Source organism: Tamandua tetradactyla, chromosome 2, assembly GCF_023851605.1.
Source record: "Tamandua tetradactyla isolate mTamTet1 chromosome 2, mTamTet1.pri, whole genome shotgun sequence".
Classification (NCBI taxonomy): domain Eukaryota; kingdom Metazoa; phylum Chordata; class Mammalia; order Pilosa; family Myrmecophagidae; genus Tamandua; species Tamandua tetradactyla.
The window spans coordinates 198902192-198925418 of NC_135328.1; the positions used below are offsets into that span (position 1 = coordinate 198902192).

The 23227-nt window shown below is 60.0% G+C and overlaps 2 protein-coding genes across 6 annotated transcripts; one reads left to right on the top strand and one right to left on the bottom strand.

The window, feature by feature from the left end:
* The first annotated feature begins 69 nt into the window (after nt 1–69).
* MAP3K6 (mitogen-activated protein kinase kinase kinase 6) lies at nt 70–14636 on the top strand. Of its 2 annotated transcripts, XM_077150663.1 has the most exons (29): nt 70–1942; nt 3164–3303; nt 3393–3416; nt 3682–3872; nt 3972–4140; nt 4544–4650; nt 5138–5308; nt 5414–5526; nt 5887–6046; nt 6249–6411; nt 6490–6597; nt 6722–6774; nt 6847–6942; nt 7091–7178; nt 7262–7395; nt 7769–7896; nt 8140–8276; nt 8534–8639; nt 9104–9261; nt 9363–9555; nt 9664–9802; nt 10083–10242; nt 10366–10551; nt 10836–10941; nt 11115–11418; nt 11509–11609; nt 11702–11775; nt 12059–12135; nt 12292–14636. In XM_077150663.1, exons 1-29 carry the CDS (start codon nt 1600–1602, stop codon nt 12464–12466), a joined length of 4104 nt encoding a protein of 1367 aa, XP_077006778.1. In that variant the 5' UTR covers nt 70–1599; the 3' UTR covers nt 12467–14636. The 2 variants fall into 2 exon arrangements, with proteins under 2 accessions (XP_077006778.1, XP_077006779.1); XM_077150664.1 differs by lacking the exons at nt 10836–10941; nt 11115–11418; nt 11509–11609; ... (1 more) ...; nt 12059–12135; nt 12292–14636 and having other exon boundaries at nt 6725–6774; nt 10366–10812.
* SYTL1 (synaptotagmin like 1) lies at nt 12783–22385 on the bottom strand. 4 transcript variants are annotated; one of them, XM_077150666.1, is made up of 15 exons: nt 22252–22385; nt 19829–20058; nt 18687–18835; nt 18368–18437; nt 18235–18280; nt 17705–17777; nt 17367–17464; nt 17104–17199; nt 16669–16835; nt 16197–16293; nt 15767–15925; nt 15361–15439; nt 15146–15245; nt 13210–13415; nt 12783–13011 (listed from the first exon to the last, which is right to left on the bottom strand). In XM_077150666.1, the coding sequence occupies exons 2-15, from the start codon at nt 20017–20019 to the stop codon at nt 12872–12874; spliced, it is 1671 nt and encodes a 556-aa protein (XP_077006781.1). In that variant the 5' UTR covers nt 20020–20058; nt 22252–22385; the 3' UTR covers nt 12783–12871. The 4 variants fall into 4 exon arrangements, with proteins under 4 accessions (XP_077006781.1, XP_077006782.1, XP_077006783.1 ...); XM_077150667.1 differs by having other exon boundaries at nt 19829–20069; XM_077150668.1 differs by lacking the exon at nt 16669–16835 and having other exon boundaries at nt 17067–17199; nt 17705–17811.
* Nucleotides 22386–23227: the final 842 nt, after the last annotated feature.

Below are 23227 nucleotides of genomic sequence, written 5' to 3' on the forward strand. Positions count from 1 at the left end.
GGAAAAAAACAAAACAAAACACGGGGCCCAGAGCAGGGACACAGGTTGCAGCTCCATTCAAGGAAGACCTTTCCTCCAGTCAGGAGGGTAGAGAAGGGGAGTCCCTCCCACGGTAGTGGGGGGAGGGCCTGGAGAAGACTTGAGCCTCCATTGACAATTGCCCTGGGTCCTCCAGGTTCTGCAAGTGGATGGTTTTGTGGTGGGATTTGCACAGCTTCTCACCTTCTTGTTACCTGGGTGCCTATTCCTTCTAAGCTGTCTCTTCTCCACCCTGGGCTCTGCTGCACCAAGGCCTCACCCTCTGCTACTTCTTGCCTTCCCATTGGAGTCTGGTTGGAACATATGGTCAAAATAAGGAAGATACATTTTTCTCCTATGGGGCAATAGGGCAGTGAAGCAGCAGCCATTGAACTAGCATTTAAGTAGTTAAATAATTTTCCCAAAGCCACATACTTCCTAGTAAATAGCAGAGCAATAAATGGTGAAGTCTGAAAGCTGCAGTCGGACAGGTACTCCTGGTTTTGGATCCTTGCTCTGAGGTGCAGCTGAGTGATATTGGACAAGTTACTCAACTCCTCCAAGTTCCCAGTTCTTGATTTCAGAGTCCACTGAGGTTTACACCAGGTTGCCGCCTCCATCGCTAATTCTCACCAGGGTCAGGGATCCTTGGGAACTGGGAGCTGGGAAGCTATTGTAGCCGAAAGGGCTGGGGTTTCTGGGGTTTGTCCTTCAGGCGGATAGAGAGATGTTGGCAGTGGGAAGAAGCTTTTCAGTCTGTCCTCACCTTTTGGGCCTAGGTCAAAAGTCATGGGGCTCACAGCAGGCTGGCTTGGAGGGAAAACAGCTCCCCTGGCAAGAGGACAAAGGCCCTGGCTCAGATGCCAAGCTCCACACCAGGGCTGAGAGCCTGCTGGCAGACTGGGAAGCAGCCTTTCCCAGCCCAGGGCCCTGGAGGACACCCACTGTGTGGCCTGCTCTGCACACGGTGGGACTTGCGTGGATTCATTCATTCAATCGACTGCGTGGATTCATTCATTCAACTGCTGGCAGGGCCTGCAGTTTTCCCCTCTTCCCAACCCCTAGCCTAGGCACGCATCTTATGAGCGCCTGCTATGAGCACAGGCTGTTCCGGAAGCTGCCTGTCTCAGAGGTTCTGGCGGGAGAGGAGGGAGGAGAGAGGCCGAGTCCTGGGCCGCTAGGGAGCGGCGCTGCCCTAGGGCCGAGGGTGGAGCTTTCCCGGCCGGGAAGGGGTTGGGCCGGGCCTACATGTGCGGGCAGGGGAGAGCGTCAGCGGGCGCTCCCCTGCGGAGTCTGGCTGGCGAAAGCAGCCCGGACCGACCCCCGGGATCAGCCTCGTGACCCTAAGCTACCGATCAACAGATGCCCCAGATACCCGGAGCCCAATCCTAGATTTCAGAACCTCAGGACCGTGGGAGTCCGCGCTCGGATTCCGCCCTGGACTCCAGATACCCGGAACGGGACCTCCGGTCGGATCCAGAGGAGATTTCCCAATCCCCGAGATCCCTGGCTTCGCCACCCCTAACTCCTGCTGGGTCGGGGTTTCCCAGAGCCGGGCGCCTCGCGCCGGAGCGCCCCCGCATGGCGGGGCCGAGCCCGCGGTCCGGGACCCTGGAGCGCGCCGGCAGCTGTTGGCAGGACCCGCTGGCGGAGGCGCTGAGCCCTGGCCGGCCGCTCGCGGCACGCGCGGGCCGAGGCTACGCGCTGAGCCGGCCGCTCAGCGTGGTCTACGTGCTGACCGGGGAGCCGCGGCCCGGGGCGGAGTCCGGGGTGGGAGCCGAGGCGGAGCCGCTGCCCCTGCGCTGCCTGCGCGAGGCCTGCGCGCAGCTCCCGGGGCCGCGGCCCCCGCCGCAGCTGCGCTGCCTGCCCTTCGGGACGCTGGCTCTCGGAGACACTGCGGCGCTCGACTCCTTCTACAACGCGGGTGAGCTCTTTGGAAAGGGAGGGGGCGGGACCCGGGCGGAGCTTAGAGGATCTTGGTGGGCCAGATGGGAGCGGGGGTGGGCGTCGGGTTTAGGGAGCTTGACGTGCAGTAAAGGTGAGGAGCTCAAGCTCCGGCCGTGATAAACGTGGACTCCAGGTGATTTGGAGCGCAGCCGGGCTCGGGGTGGCTCTTAGCGGATCCAGATCCGGCTTCGGGGTAGGGCCTTAAGCATCCTGGAGTCCGGACAGTGCCGAGAGAGTGTGAGGCTAGGACGGGGTGGGACTGGGAGCGGGGCAGGGCTGGCCGTGCGACCGGGCTGTGGTACCTCGGGGGTGGGGTTGGAGAACTCTCTCGATGATTAGGCGCGGAGCTCCTAGGGGGCGGGCCGAGGGAAGTGGAGCTTGATCTAGGGAAAGGGGTTCCGGGATCCTGGCAAACGACTTCGGAGGATTGGGCCAGAAAGCGAAAAGTGAAGCGAAGGGCCCCGTTTCTGGACGACCTCTGGAGGCCCCGCGGTCCCGAGGGAGAGGCGGAGCAGGGCGGAGCTAGGGGCTGGACTGCGGCTATTCCCGCGCTTGTCACCCTTCCTTCCCACCAACGCAGACACCCTGACCCCGATACTTGTTTGTTTATCCAAGAGTCCGGGAACTCTGTTTACCCGGATGTCCATAACATTGCTGCCTAAAAATGAATGTGGACGCGACCACGTGGATACAAAGACAGGCAGTCATAGACAGGTTGGCAAATGGCAGATGTGTTCACCCCCACAGACCTCCTAGACACTGTCACACACAGAGATAGGGTCAGACACAGCCACACACATGCCACACAGAAACAGCGTTGGCTGTGCGCACTGCTGGTGCCAGCCCCTCTCAAGAGACGAGGTTGAGGGCCCAGGGCAGGGGACGGCTGTGGTTGCACAACCCCTGCCTCTCCAATGGCCGGAAGAGGCTCTGAGCTACTGCAGGCCACCCCTCCCCCATCCTTGGTGCCCACGGCCCCTGAACAGTGGGATAAGGGACCAGCCCTTTCCATGAGTGAGCCCAGCTCCCTTCCTGCAACACCACCGATATTAGCTCTGCGTAAGAGCCAGAGGTGCCCAGAGAGAAATTGGACCCTGCGGGAGTCACACTGCCAGACAGCCCCGGCCAGGATTTCTCCCCAGCTCCTTGCCACCAAACCGGGCCCCAGCGCTCAGGGCCTCCTCCCCTGTACCCGCAGACGTGGTGGTGCTGGAGGTGAGCTGCTCCCTGGCGCAGCCCTCCCTGTTCTACCACCTTGGTGTGCGTGAGAGCTTCAGCATGACCAACAATGTGCTCCTCTGCTCCCAGGCCGACCTCCCTGACCTGCAGGCCCTGCGGGTAGGCGACCGGGTGGTGGGTGGGGCAGGCACCGGGCTGGGCACCCCCTCTTCCCAGAACACCAGTATCTGACTCTTTGCTTCCTGCAGGAGGACATTTTCCAGAAGAACTCAGTGAGCAGAAGCCATCCCTCCTTCTAATGTGCCTTTTGACCTCCCCTGTGACCTCTGACCTCTGTACACTTCCTGGCCCTCTCAGTCACCTCTGATCTCCCTTCCTAATGTCCCCTGACATGCAATTAATATGATTCTATGTTCCGTTGTCCATTACCTCCCTTCATGCTATGCCTGTCCCCAAGGGGGCTGACCTCTTCCCCGCTGCTCCCTAACCCCCACGCTGGTCTCTGCCCTCCACTGATCCCTGATGCCCTCCCCCCAGGACTGCGCCGGCAGCTACACACTGATCCCCTATGTGGTGACAGCCAGCGGTCGGGTGCTGTGTGGTGATGCAGGCGTCCTGAGAGGCCTGGCTGATGGACTGGTGCAGGTGGGAATGGGCACCGAGGCCCTGCTAACACCCTTGGTGGGCCGGCTGGTTCGCCTGCTGGAGGCCACACCCACGGATTCTTGGTAACAGGGGGCCCAAAGGAAGGGCGCACCCAGAGGGGTCTGGGTTGAGAGGCAGGCCCCACCACTGGCTCTTCCTCCCTCCACTGCCTTGGGCACCAGTGGCTATTTCCGGGAGACCATTCGGCAGAACATTCGGCAGGCGCGGGAGCGGTTCAGTGGGCAGCGGCTGCGGCAGGAGCTGGCTCGCCTGCAGCGGGGACTGGACAGCGTGGAGCTGCTGAGCGCCGACATTATCATGAACTTGCTGCTCTCCTACCGCGATGTGCAGGTGCGAGGTGCTCAGAGGGGCAGCCAGGGCCACAGGCATTTGATGTCAGACAAACCCAAGTTCGGCTCCTGGCTGTGCTGCTTGCTCTCTGGCAGCGTTAAGCAAATGATCTTACCTTCTGTGCCTTAGTTTCCTCATTTGTAGTAGGGGATGAGTGTGGCACTGCCTCCTAGAGCAGTTATGATATTGGAAGCACCCAGCATGGGGCACGCAGCGGGTTCTCATATGGTGTCTGCTGTAACTGCTGGAGGGGGAAGTGTGCAGGCATTGGTGGGTGGCAAGGTGGGGGGAGAGGGGGATGTCCAGGGTGGGAGGAGAGCCCAGATCAAAGTTTTTCTCCAGGGCTGAGAGCTGAGGGGGCTCGGCAAAGGCTGCCATGCAGGGCTTGCCTTCCCTCATACAGGACTACTCGGCCATCATTGAGCTGGTAGAGACCCTGCAGGCCCTGCCCACCTATGATGTGGCTGAGCAGCACAATGTCTGCTTCCACTACACGTTTGCCCTCAACCGGTGAGTGGCAGAGTAAGGCCATGGCCATGGGGTGGGGGTTGGGGGGCAAGCATCTCTGGGGTCTGGGTCTCCGCTATGCAAGGCCATTGCTGCCTGGGATTACCGCTGTCCAGGGAATTTGCTGACTGTTCAGGACTCAAAACCCAGAACCTGTTGTTCTGGGTTACTCCGACCTGGTGGGGAGGGTTTGCTGCCCCCCAGGTTGGCCATTGCCTTTCAGAAGTCACTACTTCTAGTTCACCAGCTGACCACCTGTCTGGTCACAGCTGTCCAAGGTCACTACTATTCAAACTGATGGCAGCTAGGAATCACTTCCATCTGGGGCCACTGTATATAGAGAAGACAGTGCTGACCAAGGTCACTGCCATTCTGGGGTCATTTTTGTCATGCCCCTGTAAGGGTCCCTGCTGTCTGGGGTCTGGGGGCTTCTGGACTGGGTGGGTTAGGAGCATCAGGGGGTCCCCAGCCCACCTTCCCCTACCTTTAGGAGGAATAGGCCTGGGGACCGAGAGAAGGCACTGGCCGTGCTCCTGCCTCTGGTACAGTCTGACGGCTCTGTGGCACCTGACCTATACTGTATGTGTGGCCGTGTCTACAAGGACATGTTCTTCAGCTCCGGCTTCCAGAATGCTGGGCACCGAGAGCAGGCCTACCACTGGTAAGGAGTACTAGTGCATGGGTGGTGGGCTGAGCTAGTAGGGTGAGGGATGGGCTTATGGGCATCAGTCCAGCCCGGGGTCCCTCTCTCCCCACCCTCCACCAGGTATCGCAAGGCGTTTGAGGTGGAGCCCAGTCTCCACTCAGGCATCAATGCAGCTGTCCTCCTCATTGCTGCTGGACAGAGCTTTGAGGACTCCGAGGAGCTCCAGCTCATAGGTGAGCCCCAATCTTGGTTCCTCTGCCCCCCCCCAATAAAAAAAAACACCCAAGGGTCAGAGGAGCCTGGGAAGAAGGCAGGGAGAGAGGAGAATGTCAGGCTGGGACTGAGCTCATCCTCTTCTGCCTGTATTCACACCTGGGTCCTCCTGCCGGCCCTGTACCCTTGTGTGCCCTTGCCCCCAAGCTCACACCTGTGTTCATTACACGCTGAATTCCACATATACTTGTGCCCAAACCCTCACCTATGCCTGAGCTCCTACTCCCACTTGAGATCTTGCTCACACTGAGGTTTTCACCCATATGTTCAGGCCCACACCTGTCCCCACACTCACTTGGGCCCCTACCCCTCTCCCCTAGGCATGAAGCTGGGCTGCCTGCTGGCTCGGAAAGGCTGCGTGGAGAAGATGCAGTATTACTGGGATGTGGGCTTCTACCTGGGAGCCCAAATCCTTGCCAATGACCCCACCCAGGTGGTGCTGGCTGCAGAGCAGCTGTACAAGCTCAATGCCCCCATATGGTAGGTGGTCCTCTCTGAGGCCTGGCCTGGCCTGGGCTTTTGCTGCTACATCCATGTCCACTGGCACTTTATCCTGAGCCCAGAACCAATGACCCAGCTCCTTCCGGCACCTGAGTCCCACATTCTGGCTATATCCAAGCCAGTCTACTCTCCCTGGCAGTGCTAGCTGGTGCCTGGACTGAGGACAAGGCTATGCCTGCAGGTACCTGGTGTCGGTGATGGAAACCTTCCTGCTCTATCAGCACTTCAGACCTATGCCAAAAGCCCCTGGAGGCCCCCTGCGCCGTGCCCACTTCTGGCTCCACTTCTTGCTACAGTCCTGCCAACCATTCAAGCCCACCTCCCCCCAGGGGGACCAGTACTTGGTGAGGCCCCTGGAGGTGGGGTACCCGGGAGAGGGGAGAGCCTGTTCTGATCTAGCCGTCCACCCCCTCCCCTGGCAGGTGCTGGTTCTGGAACTGAACAAGGTGCTGCTGCCTGCGAGACTCGAGGTTGGGGGCACCGACACGGTGCATACTGTGACCCTGAGTCTGCTGGAGTCTGGGACTCAGGTGAAGCCGCTGGGAGGCAGAAACCCTGCCAGCCCCCACTAATACCATCTGTCCATCCAGCCTTTCTCCCATCCCCAGAACTGGTTTTTGACTTCAGGTCCTCCTCAGACCCTTTTTCTTCCAGCAGGACATGCCCTCCAGTTGGACTTTCCCAGTAGCCTCCATCTGCGGCATCAGGTGAGGCAGGGCCTGTGGGCGGCTCCGGGTGGGGGCGGGTCGGCGCTCACGGGGTCTTTCATCTCTCCCTAGCGTCTCCAAGCGGGACGAGCGCTGCTGCTTCCTCTATGCGCTGTCTCCGGCCCAGGACGTCCAGCTGTGCTTCCCCAGCGCAGGGCAATGCCAGTGGTGCGCGCAGCCTCCGGGGCGGGGGTGCGCCGAGGGCCTGGCCTGCGCTGGGGAGTGAGGGAAAGGAAGGGTCCATGTCCCTGGGTGCTTCTGGCATGGATGGGAAGGTTCCGCTCAGTGCCCTCCGGCCTGACGTCCCCGCTCCTAGGTTCTGCGGCCTGATCCAGGCCTTGGTGACGAATCCTGAGGCCGCGACGCCCTTGGAGGAGACGGAAGGCGTGGGGGAGGTGCTGGAGGTGAGGAAGGCGGATTGAGAGGCCGAGGAGGGAGCAGGGCTGAGGGCGCTGCTGAGCCCCCATCTCACCCTGGACCCCCGCAGTTTGATTATGAGTACACAGAGGCCGGCGAGCGGCTCGTGCTGGGCAAGGGCACCTACGGGGTGGTGTACGCCGGCCGCGATCGGCACACGCAGGTGCGCATCGCCATCAAGGAGATCCCGGAGCGCGACAGCAGGTGCGGCGAGCTGGAAAGCGCGCGGGCGGGGCGAAGGGCTCCCTAGGGCCGGGGTGGGCGCGCCCTGTGGGCGGGGCCACGAGCGGAGAGAGGCGGGGCTATAGGCCGGAGGGACCGGGGACGCCCTCCAGGTTGCCGCCAAGTGGACGGGGTCGTCCGACGGCAGAGTCGGAGCCAGGGGGACTGGGGCCTAGGGGCAGAGCTGCAGGGACCCTGCGGACCCGGGTAGGGTCCGGTGGGGCCTGTGGGTGGGTCGATAAGGGTGGGGGTGGGGGTCGCGAGGGGCTTGGGGGCGGGGCCTGGTTGGGGCTGGTGTGGAGTGAGCATCTCTGCTCAAACCTGCCCCGTTCCTCTCTCCCCTCCCTCCACCTAGGTTCTCCCAGCCCCTGCACGAAGAGATCGCCCTGCACAAACGCCTGCGCCACAAGAACATCGTGCGATATCTGGGTTCAGCCAGCCAGGGCGGCTACCTCAAGATCTTCATGGAGGAAGTGCCTGGAGGTACCTGCCCTGTGTGGGATGGGAATGGAAGCTGAGGTGCTGGGCGTGGGTGTGGGGATGGAGCCAAACAGGGGTGGAGAACCCTGGGGGGAAATGAAGCCCGGAGTGTGTGGGTAGTGTAGCCGAGAATTAACCGATGGAGTGGGAGTGGTTAATGGAGTCTGGGCTGTGGCATGGGTGTGCCTGGGCCTCGAGGAGAGAGCTGTGGGATGCCAACGATGAATCTGGACCTTATCTGCCCAGGCAGCCTGTCCTCCTTGCTGCGGTCAGTCTGGGGTCCCCTGCAGGACAATGAGAGCACCATCAGTTTCTACACTCGCCAGATCCTGCAGGGACTTGGCTACCTGCATGACAACCACATTGTGCACCGAGACATCAAGGTAAGCCCTTGGGCAGACCCTTTGCACAGGAGGACTTCATCAGGGAGGCTCCCTAAAGAAGGAAGTCAAAGCTCAGATGTGAGGACAAATAAATGCCAGCAACCAGAGGGGCATACAAGTGGGACGGCCTGGGTAAGATGTTGATAGAGGCAGGAAGAGGCTGGGATTCCCAGGAGATGGTATCCCAGGATGGAGTCCAGTTCTGGTACCAGGGGCCCGGTCCAGTGTCCAGTGAGCACAATGTCTCCTCTGCTCAGGGGGACAATGTGCTGATCAACACCTTCAGTGGGCTGCTCAAGATTTCTGATTTCGGCACCTCCAAGCGGCTGGCAGGCATCACACCCTGCACTGAGACCTTCACAGGTAACCGCATGTGGGCACTGAGTGGGGATGTTCATCTGGGACAGAGGAACTCTTGGAACCTTCTGGGGAATAGTGTTTCTCCTGGGCTTGGAGTCCCTAACTGGAGATGGCATCCAGGGCAGGTGGTTAAGCCATAGGTGAGGTGATGGAATCTAGAATTGGAGCTTGGATAGTTGATAGAATTGAGTTCAGTGCCTGAGCTGTTGGCACCCAAAGAAGGTGATAGAATTCAGGGTGGATGATGATGTCTAGGGCATATGATGGGAATGTGAAGTGTGATGGAGTCCACGAGTATGATGGTCCCGAGGGTGGATGATGAAACCCAGATAGCTATATGATGACCAGGGTAAGTGATGGAATCTGTTTTGGTTGATGGAGTTCAGGATGGGTATAGGTGGCGAGAAAAATGGAGTACCCCCAGTAATAAAGCCTAGATGAGCATTGCTGCTCCTGCCTGTTTCTAGGGACCCTGCAATATATGGCCCCAGAGATCATCGACCAGGGCCCACGGGGATATGGGAAGGCAGCTGACATATGGTCACTGGGCTGCACTGTAATTGAGATGGCCACAGGTCGCCCACCTTTCCATGAGCTAGGAAGCCCGCAGGCTGCCATGTTTCAGGTGAGACCTCTCAAGACCTGGCCCACAGATGTGGATAGGCCAGACTGGACCCTGAGCACCTTTCAGCCTGACACTTACTTGCCCTCTCTGTCCCCCACCAGGTGGGCATGTACAAGGTGCATCCACCAATGCCCAGTTCTCTGTCAGCTGAGGCTCAAGCCTTCCTCCTCCGGACTTTTGAGCCAGATCCCCGCCTCCGGGCCAATGCCCAAGCACTGCTGGGAGACCCCTTCCTGCAGCCTGGGAAGAGGAGCCGAAGCCCCGGCTCCTCCCGTCCTTCTCCAAAACACTCAGGTGCTGTAGGGGTGGAGGGCTGGAACACACTGGAGTGAGGGCAGGGGAGGTGTGGAGGTGAGAGGGCTGAGAGGGATGCCCAAGCTGACAGCCTTCTCCCTCTCCCAGATGCCCCTTCAGCCAGTCCCACCCCCGCAGCTGACTCAGCTACCCAGTCCCAGACGTTCCCGTGCCCTCAGGCACCCTCTCAGCACCGGCCCAGCCTCCAGAAGCGCTGCCTCAGTTGTGGTGGCATCAGCCAGCTCCGGTGAGAGCCCAGGATCCTTAGGCAGGTTCCCTTAGCCAGGTTTTGCCCTCTTACCCTTCTGCAGAAAGAATGCTCCTTGGGGGCTGGACAGTTTGACCACATGCAAGGATGGCATTGGAGCCTACCTGAGCCCTCCCCCAGGTGTTTATTGTGCACCCTCAGTACCTGGTTTACCTCTTTTACCCTTGTGAGGGCGGCATACAAGTAACACTGTGGAGGTCGGGGTGTGGCTGGACGGTGTTGGTGCTCGCCCCCCTTCAGCCGCTCCCATTGTACCCAGCGTGCCCGAGATGCCCGGGGCGGAGGAACCAGCGTCCCCCGAGGAGAGTTCGGGGTTGAGCCTGCTGCATCAAGAGAGCAAGCGCCGGGCCATGCTAGCTGGAGTACTGGAGCAGGAGCTGCCGGCGCTGGCCGAGAATCTGCGCCTGGAGCAAGGACAGGTGTGGCGGCCGCTCCTCCGCCCCCTGGTGGTCGAGCAGGGACAGGGCTCCTGAGGATGGCCTTCCCCACCTTCTCTTGGCTCAAGGAGGGACACCCGTTGACAAACATCTCTTCCATCCTAGGGTCCTCTGGAACCCCTTCTGGACGGGGATCATATGAAACAGCTACTGCGCTCCCTCAGGGCTCACATCCACACCCCCAACCGCCGGCAGTTGGCCCAGGAGCTGCGGGAGCTGCAAGGGCAGCTGCGGGCCCAGGGCCTCGGACCTGCGCTCCTGCACCGACCGCTCTTCGCCTTCCCCGACGCGGTGAGGGGCGCTTTCTCACAGTTAGGGCTGCCCCAGAAGAGGTCATGTGCTCCGTGTGTGGGGCTTTGCAAGGACTTGATGTTTCATAAGATTCCATGTCTCCTTCGTGAAGATGGAGCCGTCAGGAAAGGGGCGTCTGCCCAGTCCTAGCTTCCCAGTCCTTCCCTAGACCCGGAGTGCTTCCATCCACTTCCCTCGGCCAGGAGACTCTCTAACTTTTCCAACCCCAGCCCCACCCCTCTTCGAGGCCCGCCCCTCTCAGCCGCCTCCTGCTCCTGCTCCAGGTGAAGCAGATCCTCCGCAGGCGCCAGATCCGCCCCCACTGGATGTTCGTGCTGGACTCGCTGCTCAGCCGCGCCGTGCGGGCAGCCCTGGCAGTGCTGGGCCCGGGTAGGAGGGGGCAGTGGAGCCGGCCTGTCTGCGGGTGCGGGTGGGACTTTCGGGGGCGTGGCGAGCACTAAATGGGGCTGGTAGAGGGCGTGGTCTATGGGGGGGCCGGGAGGCAGGGGCGTGGGCAGCCAGTGAAGTGCCGGCGGGGGCGTGACAAAGCGGCCCTCTCCCAGACTCGCCCAACCTGGTTCCGGCCCGAGCCCAGAGCCCCACGCTCTCCCCAGGGAGGCCCTCGCCGGTGTTGGAAGCGGGGGGCCAGGCTGGCGTTCTGGCCCTGCTTGAGCGCACCCCATTAGAATTGTCAGAGGTGGAGAAGGAGGCAGTCCCCCTGCGGTCAGAGGAGCCTAGTAAAGAAGAGGCGTCCCAGGAGAAGCAGCACGAGACCCCAGTCCAGGGGAGCTCACTCCCGGCAGAGCCAGAGCAGGGGCCCCCGCCTCCCATGGTGCAGCTGGGCCTCTTGCGAGCAGAGACTGTTAGGTAAAGCAGCCGCTTGGACTCCCCCTTAGCCTCCGCAGAGGCTTCCCTCCCACTTCTCACTCCATTCTACTGGCCTCTGCCCGCCAACAGGCTCCAAGCTGTCCTAGCCGAGAAGGAACAAGAGTGCCAGGCCTTGGTGCAACGGGCTCTACAGCAGATGCAGGGGGATGCCCGGATCTCAGTGTCCCCAGGTGAGCAGGGTCTGGCTGGAGCGCGCTGATGGTGATGTGAGCCTTCTGGTAGGGGGCGCCTCTGGGCTCACCACCAGATTTCTCCCTGATAGCTGCTCTCCCAGAGGATCAGGGCCTGGTGAAGTGGCTGCAGGAGCTGAGCGTGGATTCAGACACCATCCAGACGGTAAGGGGGAGGGTGCTGGCTATCCCCACTGGCCAAGGACATATCTCTGTCCATCTTTCAGTTCTTCTCACTGTCTTCCTCTTATGCAGAGAATCTCAATACTGGAAGAGCGGCTAGTATAGCCCTCCCATCATACAGATGAGAAATCTGAGGACCAGAAAGGGGTGTGATGTGCCTCAGCATGTTAGTAGTAGGACAGAGCTAGTACCTGGGTCTCGGCACGATATACATCCTTCTCTAATTTTATCTCTCCTTGTCTCTCTGGGTCTTTGTCCACAACCAGCTGCTGAATCACAGCTTCACCCTCCACACCTTACTCACCTGTGCCACTAGAGATGACCTCATCTACACCCACATCAGGTAGGTACTGGGCCCTCTGGGGGTGATCCAGGCATAGGGTCTCATGATGGCCAGATTCTGGCCCCCAACTGTGGGCCTGCCCAGGTTCCTTCCTGGGAACCACAGAGGTACCAAGGACCTCTTCTGGCTAAGCCACATTGAGTCCGCTACCCCTAGGGGAGGGATGGTGTGCCGCATCTGGAGAGCCATCTTGGCACAGCGAGCAGGGTCCATGCTGGGTCCTCTGGCCCTCGGAAGGCTGAGTGAAGGCATCAAAGGCAGGAGGCCAGACCCAAGGACGGATGAACAGAGAAGAGACAAGCCGCTTCTACACACCCACCCCAGGACCTAGAAGCAACTGGAAGAGGCCAGGAAGGTGGGGGGCAGGCCAGGGCCCAGGTCCAGCTCCAGTGAGGGGAAACAACCACAGGGGCACCCCAGGCACACTAAGCACTGCCATGTAAAGGCTATTAAACAGAACGTTTTGTATCCTTGTCTTGGTGACTTTGGTGACTTCTGAGATATAGAGGTTGGGAGGTGTCCTGGGACCAGCCCTGAGGTCTTTGTGTCTAATTCTGAAGTTCCTTGCCTCAGGCCCTCTTCACTTTCACGGCTCTTTCTTGTCACTCCCATCCCACCAGGTCCCCAGCAGATATCAGCCCCATCCAGCCCTTAGAACAAATTTATTAACTTTAGCAAAGGGCAAGCCCTGAGATGAAGGTCCAGAGAGAAGGGTGTGGTAGGGCTTGAGGGGCAGCTATGCCCTCGGGACCAGGTTGGTTCTGAGGGGCAGAAGACCATCCACCCACTCACATGGCTGCTCCAAGAGCTTCTGCCACAGATGCTTCTCCTCAGGTGTGGAATCCATCCAGGGTACCTGGAGCCCGTAGCTGCTGCCTGGATGCCAGGGGTGGAGAGCATGGTCACACTGGACACCCCAGGTCCCAGGGAACACCTATCTGGCCCCAGATGATGCACTGTGCCCAGTCACTGCTAGTTCCCAGTGGCCTTAGAAAGGGTAAAGAAGTGTCCAAGGCCACACGATGAGCTTCTACCTCCCAGCACTAGCTCCCCCCAGGGCCCTGACCCACTCACCAGTGCCTAGGCTGAGACGTGTGCCCCCCAGCTGGCGGCTAGCCAGGGTCCCATGGTCCCAGAGGGAGAGCTCAGCGCAGGCCTGGCACAGATCAGTGGGCCCGAAGCCATCGTAGACCATGGTGTGGTTGAACACAGGGTTGAGGCTGCGGCGTACCACCCTTGTCCGCTGGCGGCTGGCCCGGCTGTCATCAGGCAGCACTGAGCTGTGGGGAAGGGGGCTGCCATCAGGTGACCACTCCTTCACACTCCCCAGAGCCAACCACATCCGTCACATACGTCCCTGTCCTCTGGCTCCCGCCTGAGATCGGGCCTTGAGCCCTTGATGCCCTGGGACCTTTGCTTCGGTCTCTTCCTGGATATCCTGCCTTTAGTCCCAATTATTCGCTGGACCCCAGAGCGATGTTTCTGAAATGCAAATCTGCTACTCTCTGACTCCATAACCTTCACTGGCTCCCTACTGCTCCCCAGAAATGTTGTTTCCAAACATTTTTAAAACATGGAACTCTTTCCAAAAAATAAAATATTGCTCAAAGCAAGGGGGAAAATTCAACTTCCCCAAGTTGAATTCTTGATATTCTCACAAGCAGTGGGGACAATCAAAGCAATAGGCTGAGCCCCCAATCTTGGGGTTTGTTCATATAAAACTTAACCCCACAAGGATAGGTCAAGTCTACTTAAAATTAGGTCTAAGAGTCACCCCCAAGAGAACCTCTTTTGTTGCTCAAACGTGGCCTCGCTCTTCAGCCAACACAACAAGCAAACTCAACCAACCCTCCCCCTGTCTACATGGACATGACTCCCAGGGGTGTGGAGACCTTCCTGGCAGTGTGGGACAGGGCTCCTGGGGGATGAGCTGAGACTCAGCATCAAGGGATTGAGGAAACCTTCTCGACCAAAAGGGGGAAGAGCGAAATGAGACAAAAGAGTGTCAATGGCTGAGAGATTCCAAACAGAGTCGAGAGGTTATCCTGGAGGTTATTCTTATGCATTAAGTAGATATCACCTTGTTATTCAAGATGTAGTGGAGAGGCTGGAGGGAACTGCCTGAAAATGTAGAGCTGTGTTCCAATAGCCATGTTTCTTGAAGATAATTGTATAATGATAAAGCCTTCACAGTGTGACTGTGTGATTGTGAAAACCTTGTGTCTGATGCTCTTTTTATCTACCTTATCAACAGAGGAGTAGAACATATGGAATAAAAACAAATAATAGGGGGAACAAATGTTAAAATAAATTTAGATTGAAATGCTAGTGATCAAGGAAAGGGAGGAGTAAGGGGTATGGTATGTATGAATTTTTTTCTGTTGTCTTTTTATTTCTCTTTAGAATTAATGCAAATGTTCCAAGAAATGATCATGATGATGAATATGCAACTATGTGATGATATTGTGAATTACTGATTATATATGTAGAACAGAATGATCATAAGTTAAGAATGTTTGTGTTTGTTTGTTGTTATATATATTTTTAATTTTAAAATTAATTAAAAAAGAAAAAATATTGCTCAAAAGTGCAATACTTAAAAGTAGAATATTTCTGGTTGAATCAGGGACATAACCCAGACCCTGATTAGTCCATCTCCGTTTCACTTTCTGAAGGTGAGACAACACTTGCAGGTACCCCCAGACGTTCTTCAAGGGCTTACTTTGAAAATTAGGAGCTCAGGGCCCACAGCCTAGCCTCCCAGGCCCTCCATGGAAGGGTCTCTGTGAGCGTCCCAGTTTCAGCCTTAGCTCTCTGATAAGTCCTATAGGGGCCAAACTGAAATGCAGCTCCACAAAAGGGCCCTGAACCCTCCTGACCCCGTCCCTTTCACCCCTGCGGGCGATAAGAGCCCACACTGAGGATCAGGGGTTGAGGAGGAGTCTGTCGGAGGTTGGGGCTCCCCGGCAAGCAAAGGGAAGGGAAGCAGCCAGGTCCCGGCGCCCCTCACCATTGTACGTAAGTATCCAGGAAGCCTGAGCGCAGTGGCACAAGGTCCTGGGCGCCCTTCACCCAGAAGTGCAGCTCGCCGCTCTCGGGCAGTCCGGCACCTGCAGAGAGGGCCAGCTCAGACCCCACCCCACTGAGGGCGTCGCCCCTCGCGGGACAGGAGGCCTTCTCCTTCCAAGGTCAGTCCAGTTTGGCCTCCTGCGGGGCGTCACTTACCCTCGGACCCGGCGGGGACGTACTTGAGGGACAGAGAGAGCAGCCCGCGGCTGGGAAGCTCGTCGGGGGAGAGCGGGACCTGTGAGAGGCAGGCTCGTCAGGGGTTGGGGCCGCGCCTACGGGAAAGGGGCCGTAAAGGGGCGGAGTCTCCAAACACACCGATGGGGTGTGGTGAGTGGGGAGGGCAGGACCCCCAAAGAACAGTCTAGAAGAGGTGTGCCGTCGGGGAGGGATCTGCAGGGCCCCGGGAAAGGGCTGTCGGGGACCAGGCCCTCGGCTGGGGCAGCAGTGTCGCGAGACCGAGGGGAGACTGTCGAGGCGGGCCCTGAGAGGGGCTGGGGGAAAGTCCGGGGTGAGGGCGGGACGTCTGTGCCGCGGGTCTCCCCACGCCAGCCCGTTGCCTCACCCGCGGCTGCAGGGGCAGCCACGTGGGCTCAGAGCCCCAGTCCCACGTGTCCAGGGGCACGTCGACTTCGCCCAGAAAGATGTTGCGACCCAGGCTCTCGCGGTGCCACACGGACAGGCTCAGCACGCGGCCCCGGAGCTCGGCCTGCGGCACGGAATACTGGGGACAGGAGGTGCGATTTAATGGGGTTTCAGTGCTGCAGGATGGAATTCCTCGGGTGCCCCGAAAGTCTTTAATGGGGGTTCTGAACTATTGCCACTCCCATGCCAAGACGGACCTACTGGAGAGCGCCTTAATGGGAGGGCCTCCCTGCCGTTCCCCCGGCAGGCTGGAGGACTGGGGCAATGACATTTCTGTGGCTGTCTCCTGCCATCACGCCATTGATAGTGATCCCATTAATGGGGGAGCCGCCCCATCACCGCCATCTCACCCGGAGAGTCTCGTTGAAGACTGGATTCAGATTCCGTTTTTTCACTGCCGTCTTGCGCTTGCTTTGCTTATCCGGGAGGAGGTAGCTCTTGACGTAGCTGGGGCGAAGTACATAAGGACCTGAGCTAAGGAGGGGCCCTTCCAACCCCTACTTCCCTGCCCCTTCCAGCCTTTATTCCCCTGCCCTGCCCTGCTGGGAGGTTGCCCATTCCCAGCCTCCACCCGGAACAGCTTCCTGGGTGCCAGGCCTCGAGCTAAGGGCTTTATGGGTTATCTCACTCAATCTCCACGCCTCCCGACAACGTAGGAACCATCCTTACACCCATTTTGCAGATGAGGAAACTGAGGCTAAGAGCGGTTAAGTGGGGGTGGGGTGGGGCTGTGAACGCAGCTTCCGGCGCCCAGGGTTCCGCCAGGAGGGGAGCCCCCTGCTGCGGGCGCCCGCACCCCGCCTGGCCGGGCGGGACACTCACGGGTCGGAGCGGCGGCGCCGGGCGGCGGCCAGGCCCTGACACTGGATCACGTGCACGCGCAGCTCGGCGGCGCCGGGCTCGTAGCGCAGCGCGAAGTGCACCGAGCCGCACACCTGCACCGCGCCCGCCTCGGCGTCCCCCGACAGGCTCATCTGGCTGCCGCTCAGCTGCGGGCGGGGAGTGGGGGGGTCAGGGCGGGGTGCGGGGCTCCCGTCGGGGCCGCGGGGAGCGCGGAGAGTTTCAGCCCAGGGGACATGCGGGTAAAGCAAGGGGACTTGGTTTACTCGCATGTAAAGCGGGTCCTGGGAGGTGACTTGCCTGGCGGCTGGAACGGCAGATTCGGGGTGAGTTCAGGCTGGGGCTACATGTCGGGAATGGGGGGGGGGGCGCCCACTCACCGCCGCCCGAGAGAGGTCCCCTTTCTCTCCCCCTCACCGTGGAGGAGTTGAGGCTGGACACCGAGGAGCTGCTGCTGAGCATGCGGTCGAATGAGGGACCGGGCCCCGGGGCCTCCTCGCCGTTCTCCAGGGTCTGGGGAGGCGGGGATGGGGGGGGAGAGGTGACGGGGCGGCCCCCCTCTCCCCGCCCCTCCCCCGACCGCGCTCAGGCCGCGACGGCTGGGAGTCCCGGGCACAGGACACTCCCGGGCCCGACTCTGTTCCGGGTCTTGAGAGCAGCCGCGGGCCGCTCCCGCCTACCTGGGCTGGGGAGGGCCGCGCCTCCTCTCCCCGCGCCGCGGGCTCCGGCTCCGGGTCCGCTTCCTCTGCGCAGACCTGGGCGCCCCCTAGGTCTGGGGCTGGGGCGGGCGCAGGCTGCTGAGCAAGCCCCTGTCTTGCCCGCCCCTGAGCAAATCTGGAGGGTTACAACCCTCAGGACCTGCAGCTTCAAGCCCCAGGGCTGCTCTGAGGTTGCCCCTGGGGAACGCAAGAGCCCCCACCCCCACCCTAACGCGGGAGGAGAAAGTGAGCACAGGCGGGTGGGGGCACTTAAAGCTGCCTCGGATTCGGCAGGCAACCTTTCTCTGCCCACCTCTTACCTTCCTGGACTGGGGGCTCCTCCTCGAGATCTGAAACTCTGCGAGGGGCAGGAGGTGAGGGGAGACGGGGTCCCTGAAGGAAGCCAAGGGCAGAGGTCACATTGGGGCTAAGGAGGACACAAAGTTCACAATGGGGTGAGAGGTCAGAGGCTCTGAAGGCTAGTCAAGCTTGGGATTTAGCCCAGCCCTCAAGGAAGGGGTGGCAGCCAGCTGTGGGACCAGTTGGGCCTGTACCTCACACCCCCTTCCCCTTCAGGCCTGCCCTGGCTGGCACCCAGGGTGCCATTGGTGGGTGGCAGGAGTATCTGAGTCCTGGACATTGCCCAGCTCAGCCCTCACTCCAGCCCCTGAAAGCCAGATTCAGAGGTTCCCTTAGAGGCCTGGTCCACAAGGCCACTGGGCAGAGGGGGAGGCCCAGAACGTGGAAGGTCTAATTCCCAGCCTGGGGTTCTTTCCCCAGCACATCCCAGCTCTAGGGGCACTGCATTCATTCATGAGCTCATTCAGTGATTCAGTGATTCGATACTCACCTCAGTCTCACTGAGCCTCTCTTGGGAGCCCTCCTCTTTGGGGAGCCTAGGATGGAGGGAGGTGGTTGTCAAGGGAAGGAACCCAGGTAAAGGGCGGTCACCTCCTCTTCCCCTCCCAGCGTCTCCTCCTCACTCGGGTTCCAGCTCTTCTTGCTCTTTCCCGGCAGCCTCAGCCTCCCCATTGCTGCCCAGAGCCCGGTCTCCTGGAGCAAGGTGAGAAGTTCTGTGAAGCTGTTCTCAGGCAGTCTGGTTGTGACTCACAGGCAGGGCCCTTGGAGGAGCCCTTCCACACACCCCCCCCCCCCCCGTGCCCATGGAGGAGCAGTGCCCACCCAAAAACACACAGTCCCAGGGGCAGCCAGGACCAGAATCCAGGGGTCCACCCTCCCTGTCCACATACGCCTGGCATTCAGGGCTGCTTGGGGCTCGCCTTGCCCTGGATCTCCTCTCACCCTTGGATATCTTCTTCCGGCGGATCGAGGCTCGGACAAGGTCAGAGCCGTGGTGGGCATGGTGGTGCCGTTGGGAGCGCGCTTCCTGGAACCAGTCCCCGGTCAGGATCTTCAGCTGCCCTGAATCTGCCAGCGAGGCCCGGAGCTTGCTGGAGGATGGGGAAGAGGGCATGCTGTCACCACTCAGCCAACAAACATTCCTGCCACCCCACTCTGTGCCAGGCCCCGTGCCAGGCACCAGGGATACAACAAATCAGATGTGATTTCTGCTCTGGAGTTGCTCAGTTTGGTGGGGAGGCATGGGCACTAGTGTGGCAGGTGCTGTGATAGACGTGAGAAGATTTCCTGCGAGAATCCAGGGTGACTTTCCAGAGGAGGTGACATTTTATTTCCTTCTTAAAGGACAAATCGGAGTTCTCCAGATGGAGAACGCTAAGAATTATTTGTTCATTAAGTGATTACTATGAACCACACTTCTACAATCGCTCTTAATTCTATGAGGTAGGACTCCTTTGCCCCATTTTTAAGATGAGGAGAGTGGTGCTCCAGGAGGTAGGTAAGTTGTCTCAGGTTACATAGCTAGGAAGTGTCTGTCTGTCCCCAAATCCTGCTTGTAACTCCCCTGCTCCGCTACCTCTGCCCCTCCAGGAAGAAGCAGCAGCACTGGCTTAAGAGTGAAGGATATACTCAGGGATTGCAGAGTACGTGAGAGTACAGAGTACATGGGAGCTGGGGGTGGTGATGGTTCCTGGTGGAAGATGAGGTGGGGAGGCTGACAGGGCCCCATCCAGGGGGGCCTTGTGGGCCACACTGAGGACCTTCCCCTGGACGCTGTAGGTGTTGAGGAGCTGTGGGAGGTCTCAGCAGGGACTATCGAGGACACGCCTGGGAATCTGCAGCTGCAGCCTGGCAGGGGAACCGGAGGGGACAAGGCTGGAGGCAGGGAGGCTGATGAGGAAGCTGGGGCAACCACCCTGGGGTGGGGGGATGGAAGCTCCGAGCTGGCCAAGGGCAGAGGGAACCAAAGGGCAAGGTCAAGAACTTCTCAGGCTTCTGCCAGGATGACATTGGTAGCAGGGGCCCTCCCAGTGCCTGAGGCCCCTTCTCCTGGGCTCCGCTGACTAGGGTCTGCCCTCCCTCACCTGACCCGGCCCTCCTCCAGCTGGCGCAGGTGGGCATCTCGTTTCAGGACGTCGGCAATGGCCTCTTGCTCCTCCTCGGTCAGGAAGCTGAGGTCCAGCAGCCTGTCGGCCTCAGGCTCCAGCCCGTGTGCCATGGGGAGGGAGGGCAGGGCCCCGAGCCCCTCTTGCGATGGGTGGCCCCTGAGGGGCATCAGCTGGGGGTCATGCCCCGGCAGGGCATGCGTGGCTCCCTGGGGGCAGACTAGAGGTCATGTCAGGTTCTGCCCCGATACGGGGCACACTCTGGGGCAGAGCAGCCCCAGCAAGTGCCCGGGATGGGGGCAGACTACAACCCCAGGAAGGCTGAGGTCCAGCGGGGTCAGATATACCCATAGACTCGTGCATATGTGGGTGGGGGAACACACTCAGGGACACACTGGAAGACGTGCACAGAGACACATGTGCACACCCTGAAGGTGGAGACACACAGAGGACCATGGAGGGGGAGCATGTGGGCATGCGCATGCTGACCCAGGTAGAAACGGGTGCCCGTGGACACGCGCACGGCCCATCCCTGGAAGAGGTGCATCAGTCACAGGCACAAGCCGGGAGGCGTGTTTGCCCGAGATCTCCACTGAGCTGGGCCACGCATGGACAGGGTGCCCCTCCATCCCATCCCACCCCCGGCCACATGTACGAGAATAAGGCCCGGGACAAATATGTGTCCCCAGACGCACACAAATCACACAGACTTTCACACATACGTGTTGCCCCCCAACTGGGTTGTGAGCTCCTTGAAGGCAGGGATGGGGCAACGCCCCCAAAGCCCATAATTTGCACACAACAGATAGTTGGTAAAAATGTGATTAGTTACATGTGGAAATGCACCTAAAGGATCCTGCACACCTGGGAAATGTGCACAGACCCACACCCACACACGCACACACACTCACGCAGCTGCTCACACCCCCACCCTGGGAACCTCCCAACCTGCGTCCCTCCCTTCACTCGTTACCTCCACCCCGCCCTGGCCCACTTGGCCTTCCTGTCTGAGGCAACCTCCTCCCCAGCCTGCACCCCCGACTTCCTCCCCCCGCCCCCAGGGAGTGGCCGCACCCACTCCCACTGGGGCCTCGGGCCCGGGATGCCCCTGCTGCCAGCGCCCTCCTGCCCAGATCACCCGCGCCCGCCTGTCGGCTCTGGCCACGCGGGTCTCCCCATCCTCTGGCCCATAGACCTGCTGGGGAAGCTCAGGTCCCACGGTGACTCCGGAAGGAAAACATTTGCGCAGCCCTGAGGGGCGCGTGGACGTGGCAGGGAGCCCATGCTCAGCCCTGGGCAGAGCTGAGCCGTGGCCTGAGCCCGCTGGGCCATCTCTCCCCTCCTCTCCGGCCCTCCGGTGCCCTTCCCCCTGCCTTGCCAGGGCACCAGGCGGGGCCGAGAGGGAAGAGAGTGGCTCAGCAGGCAGGTCCTGGCTTGTACCCACCGCCATCACTGCCGCCTCCTGGGCTCTGTCCCCTCCCAGGCTGAGTCCGTGTCCGTGGCCCAGCCCCAGTCCCCTGCTGTTTCCCCCAGCCCCATTCTGCAGGTCTCTGTTGTGCTCCTCCGGATAAGCATGTGAATGGCCACGTGTTCAACACTAACAGTGTTTCCTGAGCATCGACTGTGCTGAAGGTGCTGGTGTGACAGACACACTGTGGGAGCCTCCTCCCGTGGCCCGGTGCCTGGGTCCGTGTGTCTGCCTCTGTGTCACATCGTGCTGCTGGATGAGCCTGCGTTTCGCGGCATGTCTGTGGGCCAGGGGCCTGTGAGCCTATGTATTTGGTGTGTGTGAACGTTGCATGGCTGGGTGTGTGTCTGTGGGTCCTGTCACAGTGAGGTGCTGCATGGGCAACTGTGTGGTGTGTGTAAAGACTATCTGGGTGACAGTGTGGTTGTGTAGGCTGTGTGTGGGCGCTGTGTGTGTGTCTCTTCCTGTGTTGGATGTGTGACTGGGCTGTGTGTTGGGCTGTATAGTCTGCTGCCCTGGGGCCTGCAGAGGCCACCGTGTGTGTGTGTGTGTGTGTGTGTGTGTGTGTGTGTGTGTGTGAGTGTGAGTGTGGAGGTGGCAGGCTCTGCAGGAGTGACCCTGCCCCGTCCGCCCCACACGGCTAATGCCTGGCCTGGGTTATGGGTGCCTGAGGTCAGGGCCCCGCAGCAGCCGCCTCCCCACAGTCCCCTCTTCAAGGACAGAATCAAGGGTCCAGTCCTCTCAGCCGTGTTTCAGCCCTATGGGGCAGACCCACCGGTCAACCCAAGAACCTGTCCATCTGTCAGGCTGTTCCGGTCTCTGGCCCACTCCCGCCTCCCCCACCTAAGGTCCTGGAGAGCGCTAAGGCTTCCAGGTGGTAGTGCCTGCCTCTCAGGACACCAAACAGGGGACTTCCAGCCCCGAGCTGTGTTACCTGTGGGGGTCCAGTGTGAGGAAGGGGACCCCTCTGTAGGGTGACTCTGGCAGCCGAGTGAGTTTCAGGGTCTGGGAGAAGAGCCGTGAGGGACTAAGGCTGACTCAACAGGCTCTCCAGCAGCTGCCCCACCAAGAAGGAGGAAACACCTTCTCAGCAGGGCCTGATGCAAAACCGGGCCTGGACTCCTGGCTCCCCAGGGGCAGCCCCACCCGGAGGTGATTTGGTGGGCTTTTGGAGCCAGGTGTTGGGTCCCAGTTCCAGAGTAAACTCACTTAGTAACTCCAGCAAACCACCAGCCCTTAGAGCCTTGGTTGTCCCTTCTGTAGAATGGGTGTCTGGGGAATGGCAGGATTGCATACTTTGCAGTAAGGCATCCTATATCACTGTGTGACCTTGTGCAGGTTTCCTAACCTCTCTGAGCTGCAAAATTTCCTCCTGTGCAAATTGGGGGTAGCAGAGTGTGAAGAGCCTATTATAAAGAAAATGAAAGTGCCTGGCCCAAGCTGTCATCTAGTAGGGACCAGGATCCCCTCTCCACGTAGTCCAGTGCCCATGGCCATTTCAACAACCATTGCCCCTTTGATGCAGGCTCGCCTCCGGAGGTGCTGGCAATAAGCAGCTAGCAGCCCTCTTTGCCCCCTCTGCCACCCTGCACTCCATTTGTTTGCTGAAGCTTGGTGCCAAGGCTGAGACTCCCACACACCCTGCCTCTGCCCACAGGAAGCCCCTCCGGGCATCCCATTCTGTTCTCAGACTCGACCCCACCCTAGAAGAGAAGGTTTGGGCCCTAAGATGCACTTGCTTTGGAACCACGAAGCTCGAGGCTATTTCATTCCTGGCGTAGTGTAAGGCATTACCAAAGCTTCCTGATCCCCCAAGCCTACTTCATTCCATAAGGCCTGCCCTGCCCCTGACCTGGGGCCACGGATTAAAGATCAGAGGGTACCTCGCAGACCCCCAAGAAAGGGGTAGG